Here is a 26,836-nt window from a genome sequence, read left to right on the forward strand (position 1 = left end):
AGCCGGTAGAGTTGTGGATGGGGCCCGAGGATCCGGAGGATGGACCCGGGTAGCCCAGTGCCAGAGAGGGCACCGAGTGGGGAGAGTGCCAGAGGGCCTTCCCCAGGTAGTTAGGTTAGGGCAAGGAGCAGGTAAGCTCGGAGGCAACTGCAGTGGTGGAGGTGTGCAGGTGGGTAGACCCACTGGGAGAGGTACACGCCGCAGCCCAGAAATTGTGCGAGGGCACCGGGAGATGAATCGGGGGAGTGAGACCCCAAATTGAAGAGCACCACAGTTTGGCCAATGGGAATTGGTTTTTAGAACCCATAGTGTAAGAGGGCCAATGGTTTGGCCGGAGAGAGACCCCGGGTAGTGTAAAGTTGTTAAAGTCATTTAGGAAATAGTTAGGATTGATGAACCTGTCGCACCATACGCAGCCACTTACCTGTGGTGATGATGATGACTCCACACCTGTGTTTTCTTTGTTTGTTGCAGGAAATGAGATTGCTGTGGATTTGTGAGACGCATCACGACGTGGATGAGACATTGGGGTGATTCCATCTCTCCCTCCCTAGGAGGGACTGATGATGAATTGGTAATGGCAAATTTTGATGTTGAGTTGAAAATGGCAAATTTTGATGAGAGTTGAAAATGGCAAATTTGATTGGTTAGGAGGGAGAGAAGACGAATTTGGTTTATGGGAGGAACGGGGAAGACAGTAGGGATGTTTGTTGATTTGTAAAGTAGATGTTTATGGGTAGTGTTGTGTTGTGTGGATACAGTAAGGGGTAAGGGAGGGGCCATGTAGGTTACCTGGTGGGGGGGGGGCGTACGATAGGAACGTACCTGTCTCGCCTGGTTCCCATGTGCCCCCAGTGTGCATCACCTTACATTGCGTGCACTTTTGCGCCCTTACCACCTTACTCACTTGTTTCTTCTTTTGTCTCCCACCTCCGAGGATCTGGCTTTGGGGTAGAGAGAGAGGAGAGAGAGGTGCTGGCTGCGCAGTTGTGGGCCTGCACTTTCGCTGTTTGCTGCCGGGATCGATACACCATATGGACCGCAATGTTTGTGGCCACCCACAATGGACCGCAGTTCGTTTGCGGCCAAGCACCACCCGGGGATGGACCTATGGGTCAACGTGGCACCTATGCCATACAGGTGAACCACTTTTAGTTACCACCAAGTGCACCACAAGAAGAGCAAGAGACACCTGCAGGGTTAGGGGTTGTCGAATTTATTTTTATTCCAATGAACAATGGTGACTGCACCGATTGGTGGTGGGGTGGTGCTGTTGATGCTCGGGAAGGGTGCTCTGCACGTTATTAAAGGCCGTCGGCCACAGAGCACTCGTGGGTTGGTGTATCGATGTTGGCAAGCGCGCTCTCTCTATGCATAACATCTGCATGTGTTCCTCCAAAAACAGGTCCTGGATCGTAGTGTAAATAGCAGCGTAGTCTTGTAAATAATGCTCCCTACCGGCTGTATGTTTAGTTTGAGGATTCTTTCCGGATTCGGTTATCCTGTGGGTGTGTTTCTGTGAGGAGAAGGGTGCAACGTCGCAGGGGGACATATTTACTCATTTGTGAATATCTGTAAAACTGTCGCACTCAGGGTAGAGTTAATAGTAGAGGGAACTACATTGCGTGCCACACTAAAGTAGGTAAAAATTTATCGGGTCGGGACGCCCCGAGGGTAGAGAAGGGTGCAATGTTGCGAATATGGAATTTGGCCTCCATATCCGCTTGTAAATATTCCCCTATTTTCTCCAATACTCCCCAACTTTCCCCAATCCCCCATTCCCTAGTCCCATTGCATGTAAATAACAATCAGTAGAGCCGACCTTCCCCTTATTCCCCCATTAAATGTCGTGCCCAGGTCCACCGCACCACACGTAGACAACTTTCGGACATCTTCCTAGTTATTCTTATTCTATGTCAGTTAAGGCCTCGTCTCCATTAATTATGACTCTTCGTTGCACCAGAATGTGATTATATGGCATCAGTAGTGAGTTTAGGACCTTTCCCATACCTCCTCCCATCTTCTTCCCCAAACAACAACAATAACAACAACTACAACAACAATTACAACAACAACAGAGGAGATGGCGGCGGAGCGGGGGAGGATGCGTCCTCACACCGGCTCGATTAGCTCCAGACCATGCGCTCCACGGGGTTACCCCGAAGGGGCTGGCTGTCAGCTCCTCGTCAGGGGCGGAGCCAGTAACCCCCCCCCGCACGCACCCAATGAGAAGCAACGTGCCGATTCCACGAGGCGGAGCTAACGAGCCGAGGGCGTGTCACTCCCCGCCGGAGATACGCAGCCGCTTGCCGGACGTGACGTCAGATTCGCCCCCAGCTGGAGAAAGACGGACCTGCGAGCGCTGAAACAGATGCGCCTGAGTTTGGAGAGGCCTGAGAAAGAACGTCACCTCTGAGCGCTGCGACGAGACCTCCCCGCATCTCTGGACCGAACCGTGTACCCTGCTTTGAGCCAAGAGTGCACCTTGAGCCATCGCTATCTGCCTTTCCTAGCCATCAATCCCCGTGTGAGTCAGTTTTTGTCCTGTTTCTCTGTGGTCTGTCGGGAATAATATAAGGTTGTGTCTAAGTGCCTGTCTTCCTATGATGTACCTCTCGTCCCTGTAATCTAACCTTCCGCCTTAATATAACCTCCTCCGGAGGTCTTGAGAACTGAACCCCTGGTGTCGTATTGTGTCATTATAACCCAGCCGGGTGTCTTCTTTTTCCTTCATTGGTCTAGCATAGCGCGATTAGTCAACCCCGGGTGCAATCGGGGTAACTTGTACGGATACGGCGGCCATCCCGCTCGGCCCACCATACCATCAAAGTCGTATCTGTAACAATATATAAAAATATCTCGCGCTTTATATTTCACCTGTATGCAACATACAAGTTGGCAGGATGGCCTGGACTGGAGGTACGCACACTTGACTCTAAACTGTCCAGCCTGGGTTTGAATCCCGACCTAGCTATAACCTGTCATGGGTGAATCACAGGCAGGGTGATTCATCAATGTGTGTACCGCTAAACTGGGCGCCCCGTTTGCGTCCCATTAGTTGTTGGATGTTAAGGATCTCACCGTGTCTTCCACAAAGAGAAGGCGAGCTATCGCCGGCACTCTGAACAAGTTGTGGCCTGGCATGCTCTTCTCCTCTGCCGTTATATACGTCCTCCTCGGCATCTTTTTCCAGAAGAGCCCTGTCTCGTCACAGTTGAAGATTTGCTGGGGGATGTATCGTTCGGCTTCTATCAGTTCGGCAAAAGTTATAATAAAATCTTCAGCTGCCTTCACATCCGCCTCACCAAGTCGACAACACGCACACCTCGCTCATGTTTTTCGACGATTGCGTGTTTTATATCCAAGCACATCATCCTCTTCTTCTTCTCAGTACTGCCCTTGGCACTCAATTACTTAGGACCCATGGTTAAAACTAAGAAATTTTCCAAAATAACCAACATGCGAAAACAAAACAGCAGCGATATACGGCAGATATGCTTGCACGGCAAGATAACCACGTGACCGGAACCCACCTGGTGGCGGCTGGCGTAAGCTCCAAAATAACCAACATGCAAAAACAAAACAGCAGCGATATACGGCAGATATGCTTGCACGGCAAGATAACCACGTGACCGGAACCCACCTGGTGGCGGCTGGCGTAAGCTCCAAAATAACCAACATGCAAAAACAAAACAGTAGCGATATACGGCAGATATGCTTGCATGGCAAGATAACCACGTGACCGGAACCCACCTGGTGGCGGGTGGCGAAAGCTCGTAACTCAAATCTCGGCTCGCATCTCAAAGCAATAAACCGCCCGAGCGACGGCTCGTATCTCGGAAAACTCGTAAGTTGGTGCACTCGTAAGTCAAGGTTCCACTGTATTTTTACTTCCTGTAGAAGCCGTTGCTCCCACGGAAACGCCATTATAACTATTAGCTATTTATACACGTTATCACTTTAGGAAAAACGCCTTGGCGAAGTGGCACATTATTAGTATTAATATCGTTTTGTAATAACATTAACAATATGTGATTATCATTAATTTTGTTATTAAAAGCGTCTTTGGAAAAACGCCACGATAAATTTTCTTCTTTGGACAAATGCCATGATAAAGCTAATTTAACATTGATATATAACACCTCAATACAACAACAATAACAACATGCATTTTAAAGGCCATTTTCCCTGCTAGAGCGGGGGTTAGCCTTGAGGTCCCCATGACAATCTTCTCCAGATTACACCTCAATATGCAACCTCATTGACGGCAATGGCGGGGAAAACCCGCTCAGGGGAGAAAAACCCTTGGGGAGGGGGGCAAATGAATGCGCTACAACCTTCATTATGTAACCCTTGGTCATCCTGTCAAGTTTGGTTGAGATTGGATAAGTAACGACGGAATGTATTGGCGTCAAAAATTCATCAGACAGACAGACAGACACGAAATGGAGTATCTTAGTATGATAAACGAGTGGCAAGTGTGATAGAAGAGCTATGAGAATGAAACAAAAGGGAAAAAGGGTTGACCAAGCATTTGGACTATTTGAAAAAATAAAAAAAGACAAAAGCAAGCAACACAGGTTTAAATTTTACAATGGTTTATTTGATGGGAGAATTTCCCCAGAATTATGGATGGGATAATTCCACCAACACAACAACAACATGCATTTTAAAAGGCCATTTTCCCTACTAGAGCGGGGGTTAGCCTCCAGGGCTTCAATTGACATTCCGCCAGAATTGACATTTTAATACAACTTGTAACAATACATCCTACCGGGAGCAGTGCTATGCCATATATATTTACATAGAATTGGGGTTCTCCCCACACCATTAACCTCCAGCAATATTTTTTTTAGCCACCTCAAACCTTCTGATGCACTTCCGAAGTACATCCAACCAGTTTTCAACTCATTCGGGCCAGTGGTTCGGGAGTACATACATGTCAAACAAACAAACAGACACCTCTTACATTATAATATGATACAAACTGTACCATTAAAAGTTTGATGACCTATGGATAGCATTTTGTATCGCTCAGAGAGAACAAAATAAAAGAACATGAATGGATCCTAATTTCATATTCTACCTTGATCATCATCCTCAACTCACCTTTGCCTTTAGGCGGTTTCTTTCCTTTGCAGTGAGGGCATCTGCTTTGCCGATGATAGGTACAACATTCACCTTTGGTGCCAGGAGCCGCAGAAGCTGCACATCTAAGGGACGAAGTCTGGAATGTGTATCAGATTGGTCAGACTGGTGAGATACAAGGCAAATCAGATGAAAGAGTAGACCAATTAGCTCAACATGCCTCATCACATTATCATTATTTGTCCATCACATCAGAGTTCATGCTCCATTCAAAACATACACCAATTATATAGGTACAGTAAAAAAGAAGCAATCTTTGCCAAGTGGGTGTTCTGTCAGACATTTCTGCCCTCTACTATATGAATTAGAAATTGTCTTTCATGAGGCACGGTGCACATTAACCTTAATCCTTCAGGGAAAGGGGAAGGTGTAGTGGTTGAGAGATGTGACCTGTGGCTACTTTTTTAGTATACATAATTGAGGCTCATGGAATAGCAAGAGCAGAATAGAAAGGAACAAAATGGAAAGGGGAAACATCAACAGGAGATTATTATAGTGAGAATGAGAGCGAGATCAAGGGGAGGGGAAGAAGGGCACGTGGGGTGAACAAGCTGCACACAAGCTGAAACACAGCGAGAAGAGGAAGGGGAATGTGACGAAAGAAGAAGAATGATCGTTTTAAGGCCATTTTCCCCGCTAGAGCAGGGGTTAGCCTTGCGGGCCCCATGACAATCATGGTTCCCTGTTTGAGGCAATGTTTTTATGGCCGGATGCCCTTCCTGACGCCAACCCTTGGTCACGCTCTTATGATGCGCAGGGATACAGTGTACCTATTCTAAATCGGGGTACACATCGTGATCATTCATCCCAGCAAGCTGGTACTCAATTTGCCGACCTCGGAAGGATGACAGGCTTTGTCAACCCCCCTGGTGTTAATTCAGCGATCGACCGGGATTCGAACCCAGGATTCTAGGATCCCAAGCCGGCACCCTAACCGTTAAGCCAACACCAGGCTAGGAAGGGGAATGAAGGGGAATCTCCTTCACCTGTTTTTTGTTTTTTTGTTTGTTTGTTTTTTGTAGATGTCAGTTTCTTGTTCCTTTTCTGTTTCACCGTCAGGAAGGGGAATGTGACGGTGAAACAGAAAAGGAACAAGCAACTGACATCTAAAACAAAAACAGGTGAAGGAGACGGAATAAATTACAATAACCTGGAAAAGGGGGGTGCTTGGGAATGGGGTCATTTCAGGTAGAAGAGATAATTAGTATGGATGGGGGTGATCCGAGGTAGTGGGGAACACCAGTCCTGAAGCCCTGGAGGGAAGAATGGGACTGAACAGACTGGGGAAGTGGTTTCCAAAGGTGAGAGAGAAGAGGAACAAATGAGCGGAAGTGAGTAGTGAGCCTGAATTTGGGGAGTTCAACAAGAAGAAGATTTCTAGCAGGCCAAATGCACACTGCAGAAACCTGAGAGGGATACAGTGAAGATGGCAGAGAATGTAAGACCAAAAAGGAGGTGGTAGAATACAGAAAGGCCACCAACCTGTTTGTGATGTGAAAGTAACGGGCATAGACACTCAGCTTCGTTGCAGGAGATCCCAATGATTGTGAGGGTCTTGGTTTCCACAGTGTCAAGAAGGGCAAGGTGTGAGGCAGGGACACCAGCCCAAAGGGGAGAGCAGTACTCCATAATTATGCAAATGAAGGCCTTATAGGCTTTATACCTCATCCACCTCTTTGTGTATTAGACTTTTGTTGTACTTTGTGTAAAACTGGATTAATCCTTTGCCTTATTCCCAGTGTGTGATAACGATAGTGTTATGCCAACCATAAACAATTCAGTATATTCTTAATTTGTATTATCTCATCCAATTCATGAATTCCGGTCCTGCATAAAAAGAACAGCTCGTCAATCGCATCCTCTCCCCAATTCTGTCAGCTAGTTGTCTTCATTATATTCCTTCAATACGGCTGCCCATTGTCACATTTGTCAATTTGCCCATTGTCATCTTTATACACCTTATTCATCCCCACCTTTTATGCTATCTACTCTCCTCTCATTTACTGTCATCTATTTGTGCATTCCTGTCTGTCTGATCTCCTCCACCCCTCTATGAATCTGCTAATGCTCCATCCTTTGGCGTTCAACTATTTCATCATTTAGCTCAATTCCTGCTTTAAAATGACAAGCTCAGTTTTTAAATGTTGTCTCGTACCTTCTTTATAAAATGGTGTTCAATAAAAATAATATATTTGGTACAGAAAATGTGATGGACAGGTATAAAGTAAAGGAAGAGTAAGGCATAAAGGTCTCTGAAAACACAAGAGGGGGGGGGGGGGGGAGAGGAGAGGGAGAGTTGGGAGAGGATGAGGAGGTATTTTTGTACACATGATTGAGGCTTGTGGAAGAGCTATAGCAGAATGGAAGGGAACAAAATGGAGAGGGGGAAACACCAACAGCAGGGTAGGAATGAGAGTGAGATCAAGTGGAGAGGAAGAAAGACACGTGTGGGTCACATTAATGGGAAAAAGCCTCAAACCGTGACATTTCCTCGAAACACAATGCAGTACTTCTCCAATGTGAACATCATCATCTCCACAATGACGTTAATCGACAGTAAATCAAAGCAATTTCATCGATGTTTGTATTTGGCAGCTCACGTGAATATATATGTTAATGTTGGAATTATCATATGGACTGTTTGAAAGTGGTTTGTACACTCCCTCTCCTTGCCAATAATCTCCTTCTGTTCTGATAATTATACACTGGCTTCCCCAAACCAAAACACACCAACATCTGTCATCTGGATATAATAAGAATCTGGAGACAAAACTTGGCTTATAACAAATGCTCTGAATCTCCATTAACCGCTGCATGCCTCCATCTTTTCTCCATGCCAGTGATCTCCCCTTCCCATGATCGTCATTCCACTCCCCTCCAAACTCCCTGACATTTTCTCCTGCCCCCATAGTTTACTTTCGTTCATCTTACGAAACTTTTTGGATCTCCGTCATCAGAGGTCTCTATTCTAATGCAACAGATTTCTACCTACAGATTGCCGCTACTTCTCCAGACATTCCGTGCTTTAGAAAAACATTCCTCTCACAGGATGTTCTTGAGTCTTCTCTGTCTATCTATCATTGGCTATTCTCTCTTCTGCTCCAACAGACTTGACCTCTGCCTCATGACGATGTGACTAATTCTGTCAAAAAACACCAATCACCACTGCCCATGCTCTGCACTGATCCATCCAAACTCCTTGAAATACCTTTGCCTACACTTTCTCCTCCATAATAATCTATTAGCTCACCTGGACTTTAGCCTGGTGAGCTTATGCGACCGAATAGTGTCTGTAGGTAAGACAGTGAGTGAGAGTGAGTGAGTCTATAAAAACTTCGGTCATTATCGCTTGAAGCAAACACACAATTTTGATGAAACTTGGCCACAAGCTTCATATCTGACGCCTAGCAAAGGTGTACTGATTGCATCAAAATCAGTGCTCATTAACGGGTTGAAATCAGTCCTAAAATGCTGAAAATTCCTGCCACAACCTACAGGGGGCGTTGCATTAACAGCAAAATTTTAAGACATCATTCACTGTGATCCAGGTGAGCCTCTAGACCCATGGTCCTATTTTTAGTCTTTATATTGTGTCATTCACCAAGCTATGATGACTCCATATACATTTCCCTTTCTAATAAAATGGACATAAAAGTAGTCATCCATCCAAAATGTCTCTTCCTCATATGTGAGCGATTTTGATTGCCGCCCTGTGAGTTTGTGGAGAGTTTGCTCAACAACGTCCAGCCATGGCATCACGGCTAAAGCCTTCTGTGAGTCCACGGGATTGACCCAATGTGTGAGTTTCCAAACCACATCTCTGCAAATGGAATGTCCTTCCTGATGGACCTAGAATAACTCGCTTTCCCTCCAACATCTCCTGTTCCTCCTTTGCTCCTCTGACTATGTTCTGATTTTCAAAACAATAAAACATGCAGATATGTTAACAACGAGGTGCAAGATACAAAGTGGTTTACATACCCATGCCCAAACGGAGAAAGGAAATAGAAACAGCAGTGGATACGGGAGTCAATGATGTGACGCCGGTTCAAACCCGATTCATCATGTAGGTATTTCTCAAACTGCATGTCGACGTAGTTCAGGATCGTCTGGAAGCTAATCAAAAGAGTGAAAACAAATCACTATTTTAAGATGACTCTCAACACCAAATAGCCAAGATTTATATATCATTTGAATCAACATGATAGCAATTTAAATCCTGGCTCGAATCATAAAACATATTTTATGAAAATAATATTACTTTGGTGCACACATTGCTCAATTATGAAAGTAATTTTGTTCCATTAATTTTGGTAGGATCAAGTATCTTGATATTGTTGCTCTTCGAGAAATTTCTCATGTATGTCTCACGGCATTTCCCAATGAATGTGTAATATTTATCCCGTGTGCATGAAGCGAAAAGCGGGGTTAAGCAATTGGTTTACTTTGTCTGTCTACAGTTATTAGTCTATGATCGAGGGACTCCTAAATTTCAATTGAATTTTTATTTTGGACACTGGAGAACACGAACCTGCAGTTTAGCCGTACTTTTGCTCTGAATTTGGCTTATTGTATAGAATCTCGGCCAGATCGTGCGCGCGCATAGAGGAACACTTGTAACTTTTTTTTTTACTCTGAAAAAGTTTTACTTTTCAAACAAAATTGAAAATCATTCCAAACAGGAAACTGTTTTTAGGGACACTATAAAGGACACAAACAACAGGCACGAATAAGTAATTTAGCGTGTTAAATAAGGTGGTGTAAAAGATGGTGCATGAATGGGGGTAAACATCCGGAAATTTTTTTTTTGTTTCTTTCTACAGCCTTTCAAACCTTTATTTTATTTCAAATTAATTATATACTTCAAGAGTGAAGAACATAAATCGCCTTGTTGCCACTTACAAAAACTTTTTAGCAGTCTTAGACAAAATATTCCGCCATTTTACGCCATCCCGACCAATCAAATTTGCCACTCGATCTTAAACTTCCTTTATGTATGACAAATGAAAAACTGGTGTACATGGGATCATTCTCCGAGAATTATGAATGCGTTAATTCAACCAGCATGGTCTCATTTTAGTACTACTTGTAATATCTCCTCCTACCTGGAATGGTACTATTCTAGACATATTTACACAGAGAACAGTGGGATCCTCCCCCAACCCTGAACTATGACTTTCTTTTAACTGCTTTCCCTAACCCAGAACTATGAAAACAACCAGTTTTCAACTCATTCCATTCCACAGAAGCCAAACACACAAACAAACAAACTAGAAAGGAACTCGGTAGAGTGCATAATCATACCTCCACCCCTCTCAACAGTTTATGTTTTGTATCTGACTTCTTCATTCATATGCAATAAAAGGCTGTGGGGTAGCATCATTGACTGAGGGTACAGGTGTGCCACTGAAGCAATGCCCTCTGCTGGTTATGGCAGGAATTTGGAATTTGGCCATGGTGCCGGAGATAGCTCACCTACTCTATGCGAAGAACACCATGGGATCTTTAGCGTCTACCAACTAATGCTGGCAGATGGGACGCCCGTTTAACGTCCATTCAAGGGGTGGCACACACATTGATGAATCATTCTACTAGTGAAAAATTAGGATTACAGTTTATACCTGGGTCGGGATTCAAACCCAAGCTAGACACCTTAGAGAAAAGTGTATAGGCCATCATGTCAGTCTCCTGTGCCCAAATGATAGGCTGGATCCGCATCCAGACCTCAAAACCAAAATCTAATCAGCTTGTTCTTTTCAACTACCCAAATCATCCACCAAGTTTTGTCATAACCTGTGCACAACCTTTTGAGATACCTTGCTAAATGTCGTTTATGGCCCTATCTCTCAATGGTGAAGCATCATTTAAAAATTATCGTATCCTGATCCAGACCTGGATCTTCACCAAAATCTAAACAATCCATCCTTGTCACACACTGAATGTGTCCACCAAGTTTCGTCTGAACCCTTCCATAACTTTTGGGGTACCCTACCCACATACAAACAGACAGACAGAAAAATACGGGTGAAAACACAACCTCCATCCACTTTTAGTGGGGGAGATAACAAGCAGTGAGGCAGTTGCCTTGAAAACGTAACTATAACAGACCAAAGGCAATTTCAGATCATTCCACAAATCATGCAACAAAGTGTGTGTCCACTCTCAGGAGAGCCAGAAAACAACATCTGTCCAACCTCAAGATTGAACTCGTCTCCCTCCTCTAAAACTTTGTGGCACCTTGTTAAGTCTGTCTCGGGAGTATGCTCCCCCTCCTTCCCATCAAATGACACCACAGCCAACTCCTCTTGTGAGAAGGCCGAATGCCTCCATACATTGTGTCCTTAACACCTCACTCTCTATACCCACCCTACCCAGTCGCACCATACTGCTCCAGCACTCTTGCACATGTGAAGTGGAGAAGTTTCTGGCAAACCTCGACTCTGAACCTGCAACCAACAGAGTGGCATCAGCTCACGTGCACTAAAAAACGTCTCTACTGCTCTTGCACATCCTTGCTCTGCTCTTTACACCCTGTCATTTGCCTTATGCCGTTTTCCATCTGCTTGGAAATCAGCCAACATCACAGCATGACATAAAAGGTGCAAAAATGTATCCCCTTAACTACAAACCTATCAGCTTACTTCTAATCATCAGCAAGGTCATGGAATCCATCATCACTGTGGACATAAAATCCTTCCTTTTCTCCAATGGCCTCATCTCAGATGACCAATAGAGATTCAGATCAGGTCAATCCACCTTTGACATGCTGCTTCTACTCTCCCAGTGATGTATGGAGGCCTTTAAAGGCCAGACACGAGATTAGGGCCATCACTAGACATACTGCATAATCGAGCTTTCGGTACAGTCTGACATCTGCCTTACTCTCCAAACTTCCTCAACAAAAACCTGTAGGCCCATGGACAAGTGCACGTTGCTTTATTTTACGTAACAGGATTTCACAACATCAGTTACCATAGCAGTACACACTATCACACATTTGCCAAAACATCATTCTCCTATTAGCACTCCTGCAGCACGCCAACAATCAAAACGATCTCAGCTTAGAATTCTACACATCAATCAGATATCAACAATTTGATCTCCACGCCATGTCCACATCAACATTGATCTCGTCTCAACATTCATAAACCTAAACTTCCATCCTGACTGAGGAACAATCGGGTCAAGTAATATATGAACATCAAAAATCTGGTGCGTATCAACAACTAATTACATTCAGTATATATGAATTGCCATTTCACGGAGTACAATCCTGGATGGGTCGCCACTCGAACGCAGGATACTCAAATAGGATATTAGCCCAGTAAGCTGGTACACATTTTGCCGACCTCGGAAGGATGACAGGCCGAGTCAACACACCTGGAGCTTTTTTAATGGCGCAACAGGGGCTCAAACTCAAGACTCTAACATCTTAAGCCAGCCACCGTAACCATTAAGCCAACACCAGGCTTATTCATCGAGATGGATAAAGCCAAATGTATGAATGTGATTCAATTGTGTGCCATTTACATTCTTGAACTTAACCTAATGAGACTGAGTCACCTCTTTTGTATGCAGCATGGGGCAGCATCATTGGCTGAGGGTGAGGTTGTGCTGCTGAATGACCTCTATTTTATAGGTTAGGGCTGGAATTTGGCCAAGGTTCCGCGGATAATTCGCCGACTCTCAACGATTCCACGGTGTTCTATGTGAATGACCACCAACTAATTCAGGCAGAAGGGATGCACAATTGAACGTCAATCTAGGGGGGCAGCACACACATTGATAAATCACCCTGACTGTGAAACACCGGGATGACAGTTTATAGCTGGGCCGAGAACTGGGTCACTGTTAGTTCTGTTCAACTTATCAACATTTGTCATATAAAGTATTTGGTCTTCATGGGAATCTACTATATTACAAGACTATGAAAAACTAGTTTAAGACAATCTGAGAGTTAGCACCAAATTGTGTAAAAAAATCTGTAGGGAACGAACATACATATATATATATTTTTTTTTCCAGGAAACCATTCACATCGCTGGCACTATTAGAATCCAAACCATTGACGTAATCATGTAAGCATTTTGGATTAAATTACTTGTTCCACCTTTAAACTACCACCAAAATATTAAAATCAAGATTCAAGAGCAAATTGTTTCAAGTCAAACCTGCAGTTACACTGATTACTCTTACTTTTCAGTGCTGTCCAAAGCATCTCCAAACCCTGGAGTGTCCACAACAGTGAGACGAAGTCTGACCCCTCTCTCCTCCATCTCCACTAACTTAGCTTCCATCTGGACTGTCCGTCTAATTCTCTCTGCAAACCCACAAACACGTTCATGTCACTTTTTAAGTGTATATAAAATAAATGTGGATATAGGGTCAAAGGTGAAAGACACATGCGGTGGTCTGAAGAGCTCTGAAAGGCTGGAATGATTTAAGGAGGTAGTACTGACCACTAGCTGGTGGTAGTTGTCTGTCTTTGTAGAGATCAGTAAGGAAGAGGCTGTTAATTAAAGTAGATTTTCCCAATCCAGACTCTCCTGCTCAAAACACACCATATACATTATTGTCAACTATTCATGAATCACAACATACAAAAGCAGATAAAGGTTATCTTACAAGTTTTGTTCGACAGAATTTCTGAAAGCAGTTAGGTGAATGAATCTTATCCTACAAAGGTATTACCCAACTACACAAATGCATTTGTCCTACTGCCTTAATCCCAGAAGTGGGAAATCTTTCGGACAGGTACACAACTTTTCACATCTTCATCCCTTTGATACTTCACTTTAATGTTCCTCGAGTTTTCTGATGGGATGGAATTCATAGTGACAACCTGGACTTTTTTTTTTTTTTTTTTTTTTTTGTATAAAAGATCGAGGCTCGTGAAAGAGCGAACATTTATCACACAGAAAGACAAACCGACAAACCGACACATAACCGACAAACCGACACATAGAACAAATAACATCGGGAGCGGTAGACAAGATGGGGAGAGAGGGGGAAGGACACAAACACAACACAACACAACACAACACAACACAACATTTTAGAGCAGGAACCGAGAGACATGGAGACATCGAGAGATCTGTGGGAGGGAGAGGGCTTTGGGGGGGAGGCATGGGAAAGGGGGTGGGAGAGGCATAAAACATATGGACACTGCCAGGACTACCAGGAAAGAAGTTGGAATTACAAACAAGGTGGATCTGGGGTGAATTAGTGGGGGTAGAAAAGATCAAGGTTTTGGATGGGGGAAGATAAGAGATGGTGGTGAACAGCTGTTTTAAAGACCTGGAGGGAGGAGAGGGATTGAAGGGAGTGTGGGAGTTTGTTCCAGAGGCGGGAGAAAAGAGGAATGAAGGAGTGAAGGTGAGGGGTTTGTGGGGTTTGGAGGAATGGTCTGAGGAAGGGGGGAGGGGATAAGCACTTATCCATCCCGTCTGCACAAGAGAGGAAGTTGCCACATTAGCACATGAAGGCAAGTTTATCACGCATCAATGTGACATTGTTTGACAGCAAACCTGCCCAGCTTGTGCATTGCATGTTAAATGTCATCGTGTAAAAGATGAGCATAGTGCAATGGTTCCACCATGAGGAAAAATAACTGCAACTTGAATGGCTCACGGTAGCGCATACCTCCACCAAGCTGAACAGATTACATTGTGTATCTCACTGATAGGCCTGATCTGGATACAGACATGAACCAAAATCTAATCAGGTTGTTCTTGGCAGCTAACCAACTCATCCACCAAGTTTTGTCATAACTCGTCCACAACTGTTTGAAATATAATGTTATACATCGTTTTTGGTCCCATCTCTAATGGTGAAGAATCACTTCTTTTTTATATACAGACTTTGCATTTAATATGGAATATTTTTTTTTCTTGACTTGGGTTTACTTTCTTAACTCAGTATATCAATCTGGTGAGTTTCTTTTACACTTTGGTGATTTATTTGTTAAAAGAACCATGTCACTGATTGGCTGTCGCAGCAAGAAGTCAACAACAGGATTATATCACAGATGGCATGGCAAAATGTACGGACAGGTGCATTTGACGATTGGCTTCACAGTCGGGTATACAAGAGTTGTTGCGTTCTGTATTAGTGGAAAACAACTGCTGCACGTCTCCAAAAGTTATTGCCGCTTCCTCTGGAGATGGTCCATCAACTCGACAGTGCTGTTTGTCATGGAGTGGTGGCTTCACGAAATTACGGCATGAAAGAGCGTGCTATTGCTCGGCAGTATGGCATCACTCAAGGTCAGGTGTCAAAGATCCTGAAACGAAATGCTCAGAGGGGTGTCCCGACTCCAATACCGAGGCCAGGACGTCCCCGCAGAACCACAAGGAGGGATGATCGCTAGCTGCACCGGTTAGTCCGCAATGGCCGTACCAAGTCAGCTAATCGGCTTAGGGCTGAGTGGCAGCAACTGACAAATGTGCCTGCATCCAGAAGGCTAGTCAACCAACGACTGGTTCAAGCAGGCTATCGTGCCAGGCGTCCCTTGAGAAAGCCATGCCTGACCAGACAACACCGCCACCGCCAGCGCCGATTGCAGTGGGCCAGAGAGCACCGTCAATGGCAGCCAGGACACTGGAATCACGTGATCTTCAGTGACGAGTCTAGATTTCTGGTCTATAGTCAAGATGGCCGCGTCCGAGTGCACAGACAAGTGCATGAAGCCTACAACAAAGATTGTATAGTGCCAAGAGTCCAAGCTGGAGGTGGTGGGGTGACCGTTTGGGCTGCTTTTCATGCAGGGGGCAAAACTGACCTGGTTGTTCTGAATGGAAACCTGAACCAGTTCAAGTACAGGGTCATTCTGGAAGAAACATTGCTTCCATTTGCTGGTGCAGCCTTTCGAGGAAACTTTGTCTTCCAAGATGACAATGCACGGCCTCATCGTGCTCGCATGATCCAACACTTTCTTGCTGACCGTGGTGTAGAGCATATGGAGTGGCCTGCCATGTCCCCGGATATGAATCCGATAGAGAACTTGTGGGCAGAATTAAGGCGTCAAATCGACCACTTGGACCAGCAGCCGACCTCTGTGCGTGAATTGCAGCAGGCTATTGTCACTGCATGGCAAGCGATTCCTGTCCAAACCTTGGCAAATCTCGTGAACAGCATGCCTCAACGTGTACGTGCTCTCCTGAATCCTCGTGGGGGTTACACGAAGTACTGAACTGTAATTTTACTATCTGTAATCCCAGTCGTAATTTAACTTTTGTTTTTGTTAAAAAAAATTTGGGCTAATGTGCAAAATGAAGAGATACTTCTGGAAAACGTACAGAAGTTTAACACAGTACTGCCCATGAATTGAGTTCGATATCAGTTTACATCACTTTCAAGGATCAATTTATTTGTTTCGAAATGTCAAATGTGGTTTTTGTTTCTTTTAAAGGTCACATGAACAAAATCTAGAATAATTTCAACATAATTCCAATGAACTTTTGGTTCTAAGACATCTTGAAAAGTAAGTTCATCCCCACAAAAAAAATATTCCATATTAAATGCCAAGTCTGTATATGGTATCCGGATATGGATCTTCACTAAAATCGAATAAATTCGTCCTTGTCACAGACCCAATCTGCCCATCAAATCTCGTCTGAATCCGTCCACAACCTTTTGAGATATCCTGCTCACAAACAGACAGACAGAGACAAATAGACAGGGGTGAAAACATAACCTTGGTCCACCTTTGGTAGTGGAGGTAATGTTTTTTGGGTGTACTTTGTAAAAGTCGAGGCTGGTATCAGAGCTAACACGTAGAAAGATATTGTTGCGGATCTCGTCGGCCTTTCCTCTTACCAATGGGGGATTAATCCCCTTGTCTTTTACTAGCCGACGTGATCTGGGGCTATGACATTCCTTCCGGTCAGCGCTGAATAGGGTGGTAGGCCGAATTATTCCTATTACCTAATTACCAGCACCTCCCAGGAAGCAAGGAAATAACCCCGCCCGAACCACGGTTTTAGGTGGAAACGCCGAGCGATAGCGAGCCGTGATCCGAGCTGTTAACAGCAACTAACCCGATTTGAGCTGTGCCGAATCGTGCCACGCTTACCCAATGGAGGAAAAGACGGATATGGTCGAATTAGGAAGAAACAAGGAAGAACAATTGGTTTATTAATAATTTGTACAGGAAGGAAGAGAAGTACACACAGTGAAGCCTTCAACAGTCTTATACTTATCCCAAGACAAACGGGCCCACACACACAGACACACTCACACGGGGATGTAGATGATCAGAGTTGATGGTCCAGGGATGATGGCGTCCAGGCAGCTTACTCCGGTCCTCGACTCGTACCGTGGTGTAGATGGTCAGGCGGCAGCGGCCAGGAACTCTCCTCGTGTCGTTTACGCGGAGCAGACAATTACAGGGCGGAATGCGGGCGGAAGGTAGGCTGGCTGGGCGGTTACACTCGCGGCTCAACTGCGTACGTAATAATCGGCAGCTCGAACGCGCTGCTTAATGCGTTTTCCTCACGAGGCCTCTTTGCACAGTCCTCTTGATACGAGCTCGCTCAGTCCTTTGCAATGCGAGCTCGCTCGGTCCCCTGCAATGCGAGCTCGCTCAGTCACCTCGCATCGATCAGTCCTCTTATATAGTTCTTTCGCATCCGTCCTCTGTAATGCGCGAATCGTGCAAGTCCTCTTGATAAAGCGCATAAGTCCTCCTGAAGGGCTTTGTGCGTGCGGTTATATAGCGCCGCCCAGCGAACCCTCTGGAATTTGCCAGTTTAGAATTTGCTTTGGAATTTGCTCTGGAATTCCACCCGAGCCCTGGTTGGTTGTTGGCTCTTAAATAAATGATAAATGCTCTTAAATAAATAAATTATGCATTTAAATAAATAAATGCTCTTAAATAAATGAAATAAATGAGTGGATAATAAATCCTTACTTTGTAAAACTCCGCCCTTGACGTGCTGCTTGACGTGGCCACACCCCGACCCCGCGCTCCTCCCCCTTTTCCAGGCCAACCTCGTGGCATTTGGCTGGTTTCGAGCGAAAACCCAAGGGCAGCGAACGCTGCTGGCAAAGGAGGTGGATTAGCCTAATCGGGGCGCGGGATGGATGCTGCCCAACGAGGTCGATTTGGAGGGTGGGCCGCAAAATGAATGGGACCTAAGCTTATTATTTCTTTTGCACAACGCAGGTATCACTATTGGAAATGGCCTTATTCTCACATATACTATGACATAACTAATGTTCTAAGGTGGCATAAGTGTTGCATGTGGACTAACTATGGGGGCAAACCTTTAACCTTTATTAATCAATATGTACATTCTCAGAACCGCAACAATATCATAAAGGGAGCAGGAGAGAGAGATTGCATTAAGAACATCCCAAACGTCTGTAGCCATGATCTTTCTGCAAACAGCTGAATCTTAAAGAGCTTAAGCAGCAGCTTAGGTATTCCTTGTTAATTAATCGAGTACCGTTTCTGAATCTTGTTTTAAAAAATAAAAATGGCTTCTGCTGCCTGGTTTTGACTAAGTGCACCCTTTTCTGAAGGAAAATGACAGCTGGCATTGACGTTTTCCATAGGTAAACTTCCAATTCCATCATCTCCGGCCACCATGCTGCGACGTCTCAAGTATAACATGGAATCGTGGTCCGAAAGGAGTTGTTTGAGTGAGTGGAGCAATTGCAATGTCGACGACTGTAGCAGTATTTCCTCAGTGCACATTGAGGCTAATGACAGAGAAGGTAGGTGTTACAGCATAAGTAATGATCACGCTAATGAAGCAGTAATCTAATGACATTGCTTTGAACCAGAGGCCAGTGATGAAAGGAAAGCAGGCAGCAATTCAGATTCAGAGGAACTCCAATGGCAACATCCACGATGAGGCCTACAGACGTCTTAATGCAGATTCACTGGTATGTAGGCTGATGCATGATTTTATTAACAATTAAGGATACATTTCAGCATGGATGGTATCAGTCTCAGAACCACAATGCAGATATTACCTGCAGTCGCTTACATGATGAGATATTCGTCATAGGTGTATCATTTTGTAAAGGACTCCAGCTAACCCCTCCACATACTACAGTTTAACTGATGCCAAAGATCATCCTTGGCGAAGAGTAGGCGAGCTATCATCGGCACCCTGAACAAATTACAAATTCCTGCTCTAACCTACAGGGTCACTGCATCAGCAGCACATAATTTTTTTTTTACAAAATAATAAAAAATGAAAAGCTGAAATGTCTTGAGTCAATAGGTATTCAACCCCTTTGCTATGACACTCCAAATTGAGCTCAGGTGCATCCAATTTCCATTGATCATCCTTGAGATGTCTCTACAACTTGATTGGAGTCCACCTGTGGCCAATTCAATTGATTGGACATGATTAAGAGAGAAATACACCTTTCTATATATAAGGTCCCACAGGTGACAGTGAATTTCAGAGCAGAAACTCTACCATGAAGCCCAAGGAACTGTCCATAGGACAACGAGATAGAATTTGTGAGGGGGCATAGATCAGGTGAAAGGTGTAAAACAATTTCTAGAGTGTTGAAAGTTCCCAAGAGCACAGTGAGCTCCATCATTGGGAAATGGAAAGAATATGGAATACTGTTCTCCCCTATGGGCCGGTGCTCCTGCCTCACACCTAGCTCGGCTTCACGCTGTTGAAACCAAAGCTTTCAGAATTATTGGAATCTCCCGCGATGAAGCTATCTCTGAGGGCCTTTCACTCACTCACCGCAGGCAGGTAGGTGGTCTTTCTGTCTTCTACCGACTCCTCTCCAGCCTTGCACCCCCAGCTCTCTCTGTGCTCTGTCCCCCAAATATTCCTACAGGTCGCACAAGATCTGCCAGCAACCCTCTGATGGTTAAACTGCCGAAATCTCGGCTCTCTGCTCACCTTCACTCTTTCATTCCTCTTTTCTCCCGCCTCTGGAACAAACTCCCTCACTCCCTTCAATCCCACTCCTCCCTCCAGGTCTTTAAAACAGCTGTTCACCACCATCTCTTATCTTCCCCCATCCAAAACCTTGATCTTTTCTACCCCCGCTAATTCACCCCAGATCCACCTTGTTTGAAATTCCAACTTCTTTCCTGGAAGTCCTGGCAGTGTCCATATGTTTTATACCTCTCCCACCGCCCCCTTCCCATGCCCCCCCCCCCCCCAAAGCCCTCGCCCTCTCTCAGATCTCTCGATGTCTCCATGTCTCTCGGTCCCTGCTCTCAAATGTTGTGTTTGTGTCCTTCCCCCTCTCTCCCCATCTTGTCTACCGCTCCCGATGTTATATGTTTTATGTGTCGGTTTGTCTTTCTGTGTGATTAATGTTCGCTCTTTCACGAGCCTCGATCTTGTATACAAAAAAATAATAATAATAAATATGGAACTACCCAGACTCTTCCTAGAGCTGCCCATCCAACCAAACTGAGCAACCAGGCAAGAAGGACCTTGGTCACTGGTCAGGGAGGTGACGAAGAACCCAACGACCACTCTGACATATCTACAGAGTTCCTTGGCTGAGATGGGAGAACCTGCCGGGAGGAAAACAGTCTCTGCAGCCCTTCACAAATGTAGGCTTTATGGGAGAGTGGCCAGGTGGAAGCCACTCCTGAGAAAAAGATACATGACAGCACATCTGGAGTTTGCAAAAAGGCATGTGAAAGGCTCAGATCATGAGGCAAAATTTTCTGCGGTCTGATGAAAGAAAATTGAACTTATTGGAATGATTGCAAAGCACTACATCCTGCGGAAACCGAGCACAGCCCATCACCGATCTAACAACATCCGTACCGTGAAGCATGGTGGTGGCAGCATGATGCTATGGGGATGCTTTTCAGCAACAGGGACTGGGACACTTTCAAGGATAGAGGGAGCTATAAATGGAGACAAATACTGGCAAATGCTTGAGGAGAACCTGCTTTAGAGTGCAAAATACCTTAAAAAGTGGCAAAGATTTACATTCCAACAAGACAATGACCCCAAGCATACAGCCAAAGCAACACTGGAATGGCTTCAGAACAAGAACGTGAAAGTCCTCGAGTGGCCCAGCCAAAGCCCAGACTTGAATCCCATTGAGAATCTGTGGAAAGACTTGAAGATTGCTGATCACTGACACTCCCCATCCAAATTGACAGAGCTTGAGCAAATCTGCAAGGAAGAATGGGAGAAACTCCCCAAATCCAGATGTGCAAAGCTGATACAGACATATCCAAGAAGACTCAAAGCTGTAATCACTGCCAAAGGCGCTTCTACAAAGTGTTGACTAGGGGGTTGAACACTTATGTAAATTAGATATTTCTGTATTTCGTTTTGAATTATTTTATAAAGATTTATATAAAAAAATTCCACTTTGACATTATGGGGTATTATGCGTAGATCAGTGACAAAAAAAAAATCTCAACATAATGAATTTTAAATTCAAGCTGAAACACAACAAAACGTGAAAAACGTCAAGTTGTGTGAATACTTTCTGAAGGCAAGGTAATTTGTAATTCATGTAAATGTGGCTTTATTGGTAGGAGGTAAATACTTTTGCAGGTCACTGTAAGTATCCATATTCCATCCCTCCAATCTACTCTACTTTACTCGTTTCAGGAGTGAATGCATTTTTAATGTCCTCACCTCTGTAATCTGTCTTTTGTGTTATTTTTAAGTATTCACTAGGCCGTCAGCACTATCCTGGGTGGGAAAACAGGAATTGCAAATAGCGCTCATCGAGCTTGCCAAGGCATAGGAAGCTCAAGGGTCAGGGACAGGTTTCACCCCACCCACGGACTAAGCCACGATGAGTCATAGGGGAGAGGAGTCTTCCATCTCTACTAAGGTGTGAACGATTGGGCCCAGATAGGATTTAGGTACCTTAGGAATCTCTGGTTGTTCGTTGGCATTGTGGGCACGTACCAATAGTTGGGTGAAGGGGTTTATTATTACATCATTGATTGTTTGCTTCCTTGTGTTCCCTTCCCCGTGACAATCATTCTTGTTATTAAACATACCTGGTCTCGGGTTGAATTCTGGTTGTTGTGGTTTCTTAATTGTCGATTAGAAAAAGCCCAATGAGGGAAACATTGGCTGGGGCAGTAAAAACCGCACTTGTAAATACAATGCCATGTGACTCAGGCCCGTTCGGCCTAATTGGTTACGAGACAGTGGTGCGAATTGGCATAATGCTCAACCAATTTGATACCCCAATCTGCATGGGGGTAGGGGAGCCCCTTCGAAGCAGATGACCATTATGGTTGTATTGAGACAACTCGCCGGATTCAAACCGGGCATGGACGACCACAACAATATATACTGTGGACTAAAAAAAAAAGAGGAAATGTGGAGGAGTAATGTGTTCGATTGTTGTGGGTGAAGGAGAAGGGTGGATGGGGAATGGACCATGATAAAATATGATGGTTGACTCATCTTATATCTACAAGATTCAATCACTTGAGTGATGCTTCAAAGGTCCGGAGACAAATATCTGGATTACTATTGGAAGAATTTTTTTTTTTTTAATAGGGATTATATAAAACAGGAACTAACCAACAACCATCAGAGTGAACTCAAATCCTTTCTTCACAGATTTACGATGCACTTGATTTGGTAGATTGGCAAAGCCCATGTAAGCACCCTCGGTGAGCTGAGGAAATATGGAAGACAGGATAATAAAGAGGTAAGAAAATTAAAAGAAAAATGGGGATGGAGCAGAAAAAGAGAAAAAATACAGAAAGTACATTTGTTGAACAAAGCATTTCAAACCAACAGTGCAGGATTGATTTGGGTTGTTAAAGTAGCAGTAGTCATCTTAGACATAGATAGAATCATAGCTAACACCCACTTTTATGACGGACTGATGTACCATACTCTGTGTTACAAAGCGTTGGTTCCGCCAAGGCAGTTTCTAGGCCAGGGTCATGCTGGGCGGTTTGCCATCCCTCTCCTGACAGTAGTTAGGGCAGGAATTTGTAATTTGTTCAGGGTGCCGGTGATAGCTCATCTACTCTTCAGGAAGGACCTGGCAGAAGGGACGACCAGTTTAATGTCTATCCGAGGGACGGCACACATTGATGAATCACCCTGCCGGTGAAACATCGGGATGACGGTTTATAGCTGGGTTGACATTCCAACCTAGGCTAAACAGCCTAGAGGTGAGTGTGTACCTCTAGACAATCCTTCCAGCCTATATATGGCAACATAAACCTTCAACATGAGAGAGGGAGGTCTTCATCCTGCAGTGAACTGGAAGAGGCAGGTTTCGATTATGTTTTTGTTTTCTTTACAATTCAAACCTTTCACAAAAATTAAGCAACAACTTTTAAACTGTGAAATCAATTATGAACTACAGATAAAATAAACTCGTTATTTGTCCCTCAACCTTAACCTCTCCCTCATTAAAGAACTAACAGGGTATGTGAAACAGGTTTTTTATGGCGTTCGGAGATAAGGACAAGAAAGCACAGCTCGAGGAAAAAAATAAAAGGGAGTTTGAGGCGAATGAGACAGGTTCCTTTTAAAATTCCGAGTTGTCGAGACGTGACCTCATTCAACAGGAAAAGCAGTGGAAGCAAGGACAGTTTCAATTCAAAAATCCAAAAAAGGAATTAGATATATACCTATAAATGGTGAAAAGTTAAGGAAGTTGTGGCAAAGTATGCAGGTGGGAGTGTGTGGGCTGGGGGTGAGTGCACAGGTAAACCTTTTTGTTTGTCCTCTCTGCACGCACATCTCATCTCGATTTTCCATGAGCCTACTCTACTCTTCCACACCCCTCCCTGACCTGCATCCATTACTGCCTCCACTAAAGTATTTTAAACAACTCCAATGATGTCATGTAGTTTTGTGTGAATGTGGTTATCTCTTTCTCGGCTTATTAACAGCCATGTTCTTTGTAGTTGTCAGGTTGCATAACACGTGTTCTTGCGTTGTAGTGCAAAGGCAGATCTGAATATGCAATGGCATTGCGAGCATAGATTTACATAAACTATTTTGTCCGCCTGCCTGTCTTTACTTGTTACCCTCGCTAGAGGAGAGGGTGTTGCATTTGAGACCGTTTGTTTGTTTGTCTGCACCAAACGTGAGTAGGTGTATTAATTAAATGAGACCCTTTGGAACCCCAAGACCCTCTATGGCCCCTAATAGCCCTCCGAACCTTTACAAACCTGAGACCCATTAAGACCACTGAGACCCAAAGGACCATGAAGACCCACAAAGACCCTAAGACTCTTAAAACTCTTAGGATCCCTAAAACCCCCAAGACCCTTCATGACACCTGAAACACTTTAGAGCCTTTAGAACCCTAAGACCCTTTATAACCATAAGACCCTTTCAAACTCTAACACCCTTTAAGACCTTAAAACACGTTAAGACCCTAAAAGCCTTTAAGACTCAAAAGACCCTGAGAACCCCAAATTACCGGAAAAATCCCACAGACCCTTAAAGACCCCACCGAAAGCTCCAAAAAACCCAGAGGACCCAGAACCCCAAAACACCCTGAAGATCCAAAAGACAAAACCACACACGTCCTGGCGAGGGTCTGCAATGTACGATAGCTCTTTCTTGTTTTGTTATGCACTGCTTTGAAATGAGAATGACTGCAATGAGCAGTAACAGGGCATTTTAAGCCTAAAACCAGTCTCGGAAAATACTACACTCACCCTAGGCCTAGAGCATCATTGATTCTGTAACTTCAGCTTATGCTCTGCCATCTCCACTTACTAGGTCTGGATCAGAGTGTTTATAATCCGATATGGTCATGGTATGTTGTACTTTTGCCTCTGAAAGTCTCGTTCTGGCTTTGACGCCTGGCAAATGAATGCACCGCCAGCAAGTAGCAAGCAAGTTTTCACCGTTGGAGCGTTGGTGTCCCACACATCCCCACCTCTCTTTATACTGTTCCTTGTGTTCTGTTACATCTTGATCCGTTTTATGTTCCAGCTCGTGCATGAGCCTCAACATTGGATACAAAAATCAAACAAAGGCATGCTGCTGTCTTTACAATGTAAATGTGAAACATCTTGGAATATATTTTACAAGCTTTAACGAGAACAATGGATGACATTAACAGGATAGCAGGATGGCTGATAGGTACACACTCACCTATAACCCATCTAGCCTGGGTTCAAATCCTGGACCAGCTATAAACCGGCATCCTGATGTTTCGTCAATGTGTGTGCTGTCCCTCGAATGGAATTTAAACTGGCATCCAATTTACCTGCACTGGCAAATAGACGTTAAGGATCACACAGTGTCCTTCACAAAGAGTAGGTGAGCTATCGCCCACAAAGAGCCAACACCATGACCAAATTACAAATGTCTGCCCTAACCCTAGTCGAACGGCAGACTTGGCCAGCCGGTTCGTGAAAGACTTGAGCAAGCTTTCCCCGGCCAACCCCACAAGGACGTGAGAATGAAAGATGGAGGAAGAAGATTACCCAAAGAGGAAGAAGAATCAATAGAACGTCGATTGATGCATGCCAGCTGCAGTGGGAAGCAAGGATAATCTGACGTTTCGAGCATTAACCCTTCATCAGAGCAAAATCGACAAATTTTTAATAAAAAAATCATTTCTCCCTGGTTATAAATTAAATATACCTTACCTTCACCTTCTCCCCTGAACTGTGACTCGAAAATGAAGAGGGCTTCATTTTCCAAACCCTAGAGGACGTAATATAATGTCAGAACGTGCCACGGGGGGTCACTCCATCAGCCAATTCATTATTTATTAAAGCGTGTAACGGCAATTTCGATCGAACGTCTTTCAACAAACAATCGATCCTCCTGCTTTTCACAAAATAAATTTACCTGCATCATATAATCTCACAAAATATAATAAAAATGGTGATTATATATATATATATATAAATAATACTGCAGATAAGTGCAAAAGGCAACTGCAGTGCAATGCTTTTCAAACCGAGTGATACCTGGACGGCGTTTTGCAGCACGGATTTTTTCACTTTAAATTCGCGTCACACGGAATGAATGATCGCAGACAATGAGCGAGGGTTTTTGGATGGCACCAACGAACCCCGGGCAGGAGGAATCGAGTGGGATTCGTCGTTGCGAGCATACGACGCTCAAACAAATCCTCAGAGCAATCACGTCTCTCGAACAAAGCTGCAATAAAGGCGTATTTCGGAGAAAAATCAAATGTTGCAATATTGTACGTCAAGTACACCTCGCCGCTGTTCAGAAAAAAAAACGCAATGACGTCATGCCGTTGCGTTTTAGAAGGCTTAAAACAAATACTGTACTGCATACGTCGTGTCGTGTGACGTTTGAAAATAAATCGGCAGAATGTTTTAATTTGATGCTGATGTTTTATGGGATTAAACATCACAGTGAGATTCAGAGGTTGGTTGTGTGCGTGTAGTGCAGGGAGTTACGATGTGGAGAAGGAGAACACACCTTTCTTTACAGGGATCATTGGGCATTCGTTAAATACTCCATGATGTTATTTTTGATTGAGAATAGCGAGTTTCGCTCAAATCTTTTGCGATATATCTCGATTCGAAATCTCTATGTACGACATCATGAAAATAAATCTTGCGACGTTCAGTAAATATAGAGTCTCGTAGATCTGCGATGATAGAATAAACGGAAGAGGGCGATTTTGTTGACGGAATAATATTATAAAGTAGGCTTTTAGCTTTGTGCTCTGTCGATTTACAAGTTCATACTCTTGACGAGGTTCCTTAAAATGTACCAGGTTCAGCGGGAACTGC

At 44.2% G+C, this 26,836-nt stretch overlaps 1 protein-coding gene across 5 annotated transcripts in view; it reads right to left on the reverse strand.

Annotated features, from left to right (window-relative positions):
* The window catches only part of LOC137430107 (septin-2), a 106,267-nt gene extending 79,965 nt beyond the window's left edge, over positions 1–26,302 (reverse strand). For 2 of the 5 annotated variants that reach the window (XM_078780258.1, XM_078780261.1), the window contains exons 1-7: positions 26,140–26,189; positions 25,709–25,766; positions 22,656–22,752; positions 13,608–13,694; positions 13,345–13,468; positions 9,130–9,264; positions 5,110–5,227 (exon numbers count right to left, since the gene is read on the reverse strand). In XM_078780258.1, coding sequence (XP_078636384.1) covers positions 5,110–5,227; positions 9,130–9,264; positions 13,345–13,468; positions 13,608–13,694; positions 22,656–22,752; positions 25,709–25,756 — 609 coding nt within the window. In that variant the 5' untranslated portion in view covers positions 25,757–25,766; positions 26,140–26,189. Of the gene's footprint in view, positions 1–5,109; positions 5,228–9,129; positions 9,265–13,344; positions 13,469–13,607; positions 13,695–22,655; positions 22,753–22,950; positions 23,128–25,708; positions 25,769–26,035; positions 26,190–26,229 lie in introns of those variants that run through there. The other 3 variants (XM_078780257.1, XM_078780259.1, XM_078780260.1) reach the window with 3 other exon arrangements.
* Positions 26,303–26,836: the final 534 nt, after the last annotated feature.

The sequence above is a fragment of the Myxine glutinosa genome, chromosome 6 (assembly GCF_964187855.1).
Source record: "Myxine glutinosa chromosome 6, kmMyxGlut1.1, whole genome shotgun sequence".
In the NCBI taxonomy this organism is placed as follows: domain Eukaryota; kingdom Metazoa; phylum Chordata; class Myxini; order Myxiniformes; family Myxinidae; genus Myxine; species Myxine glutinosa.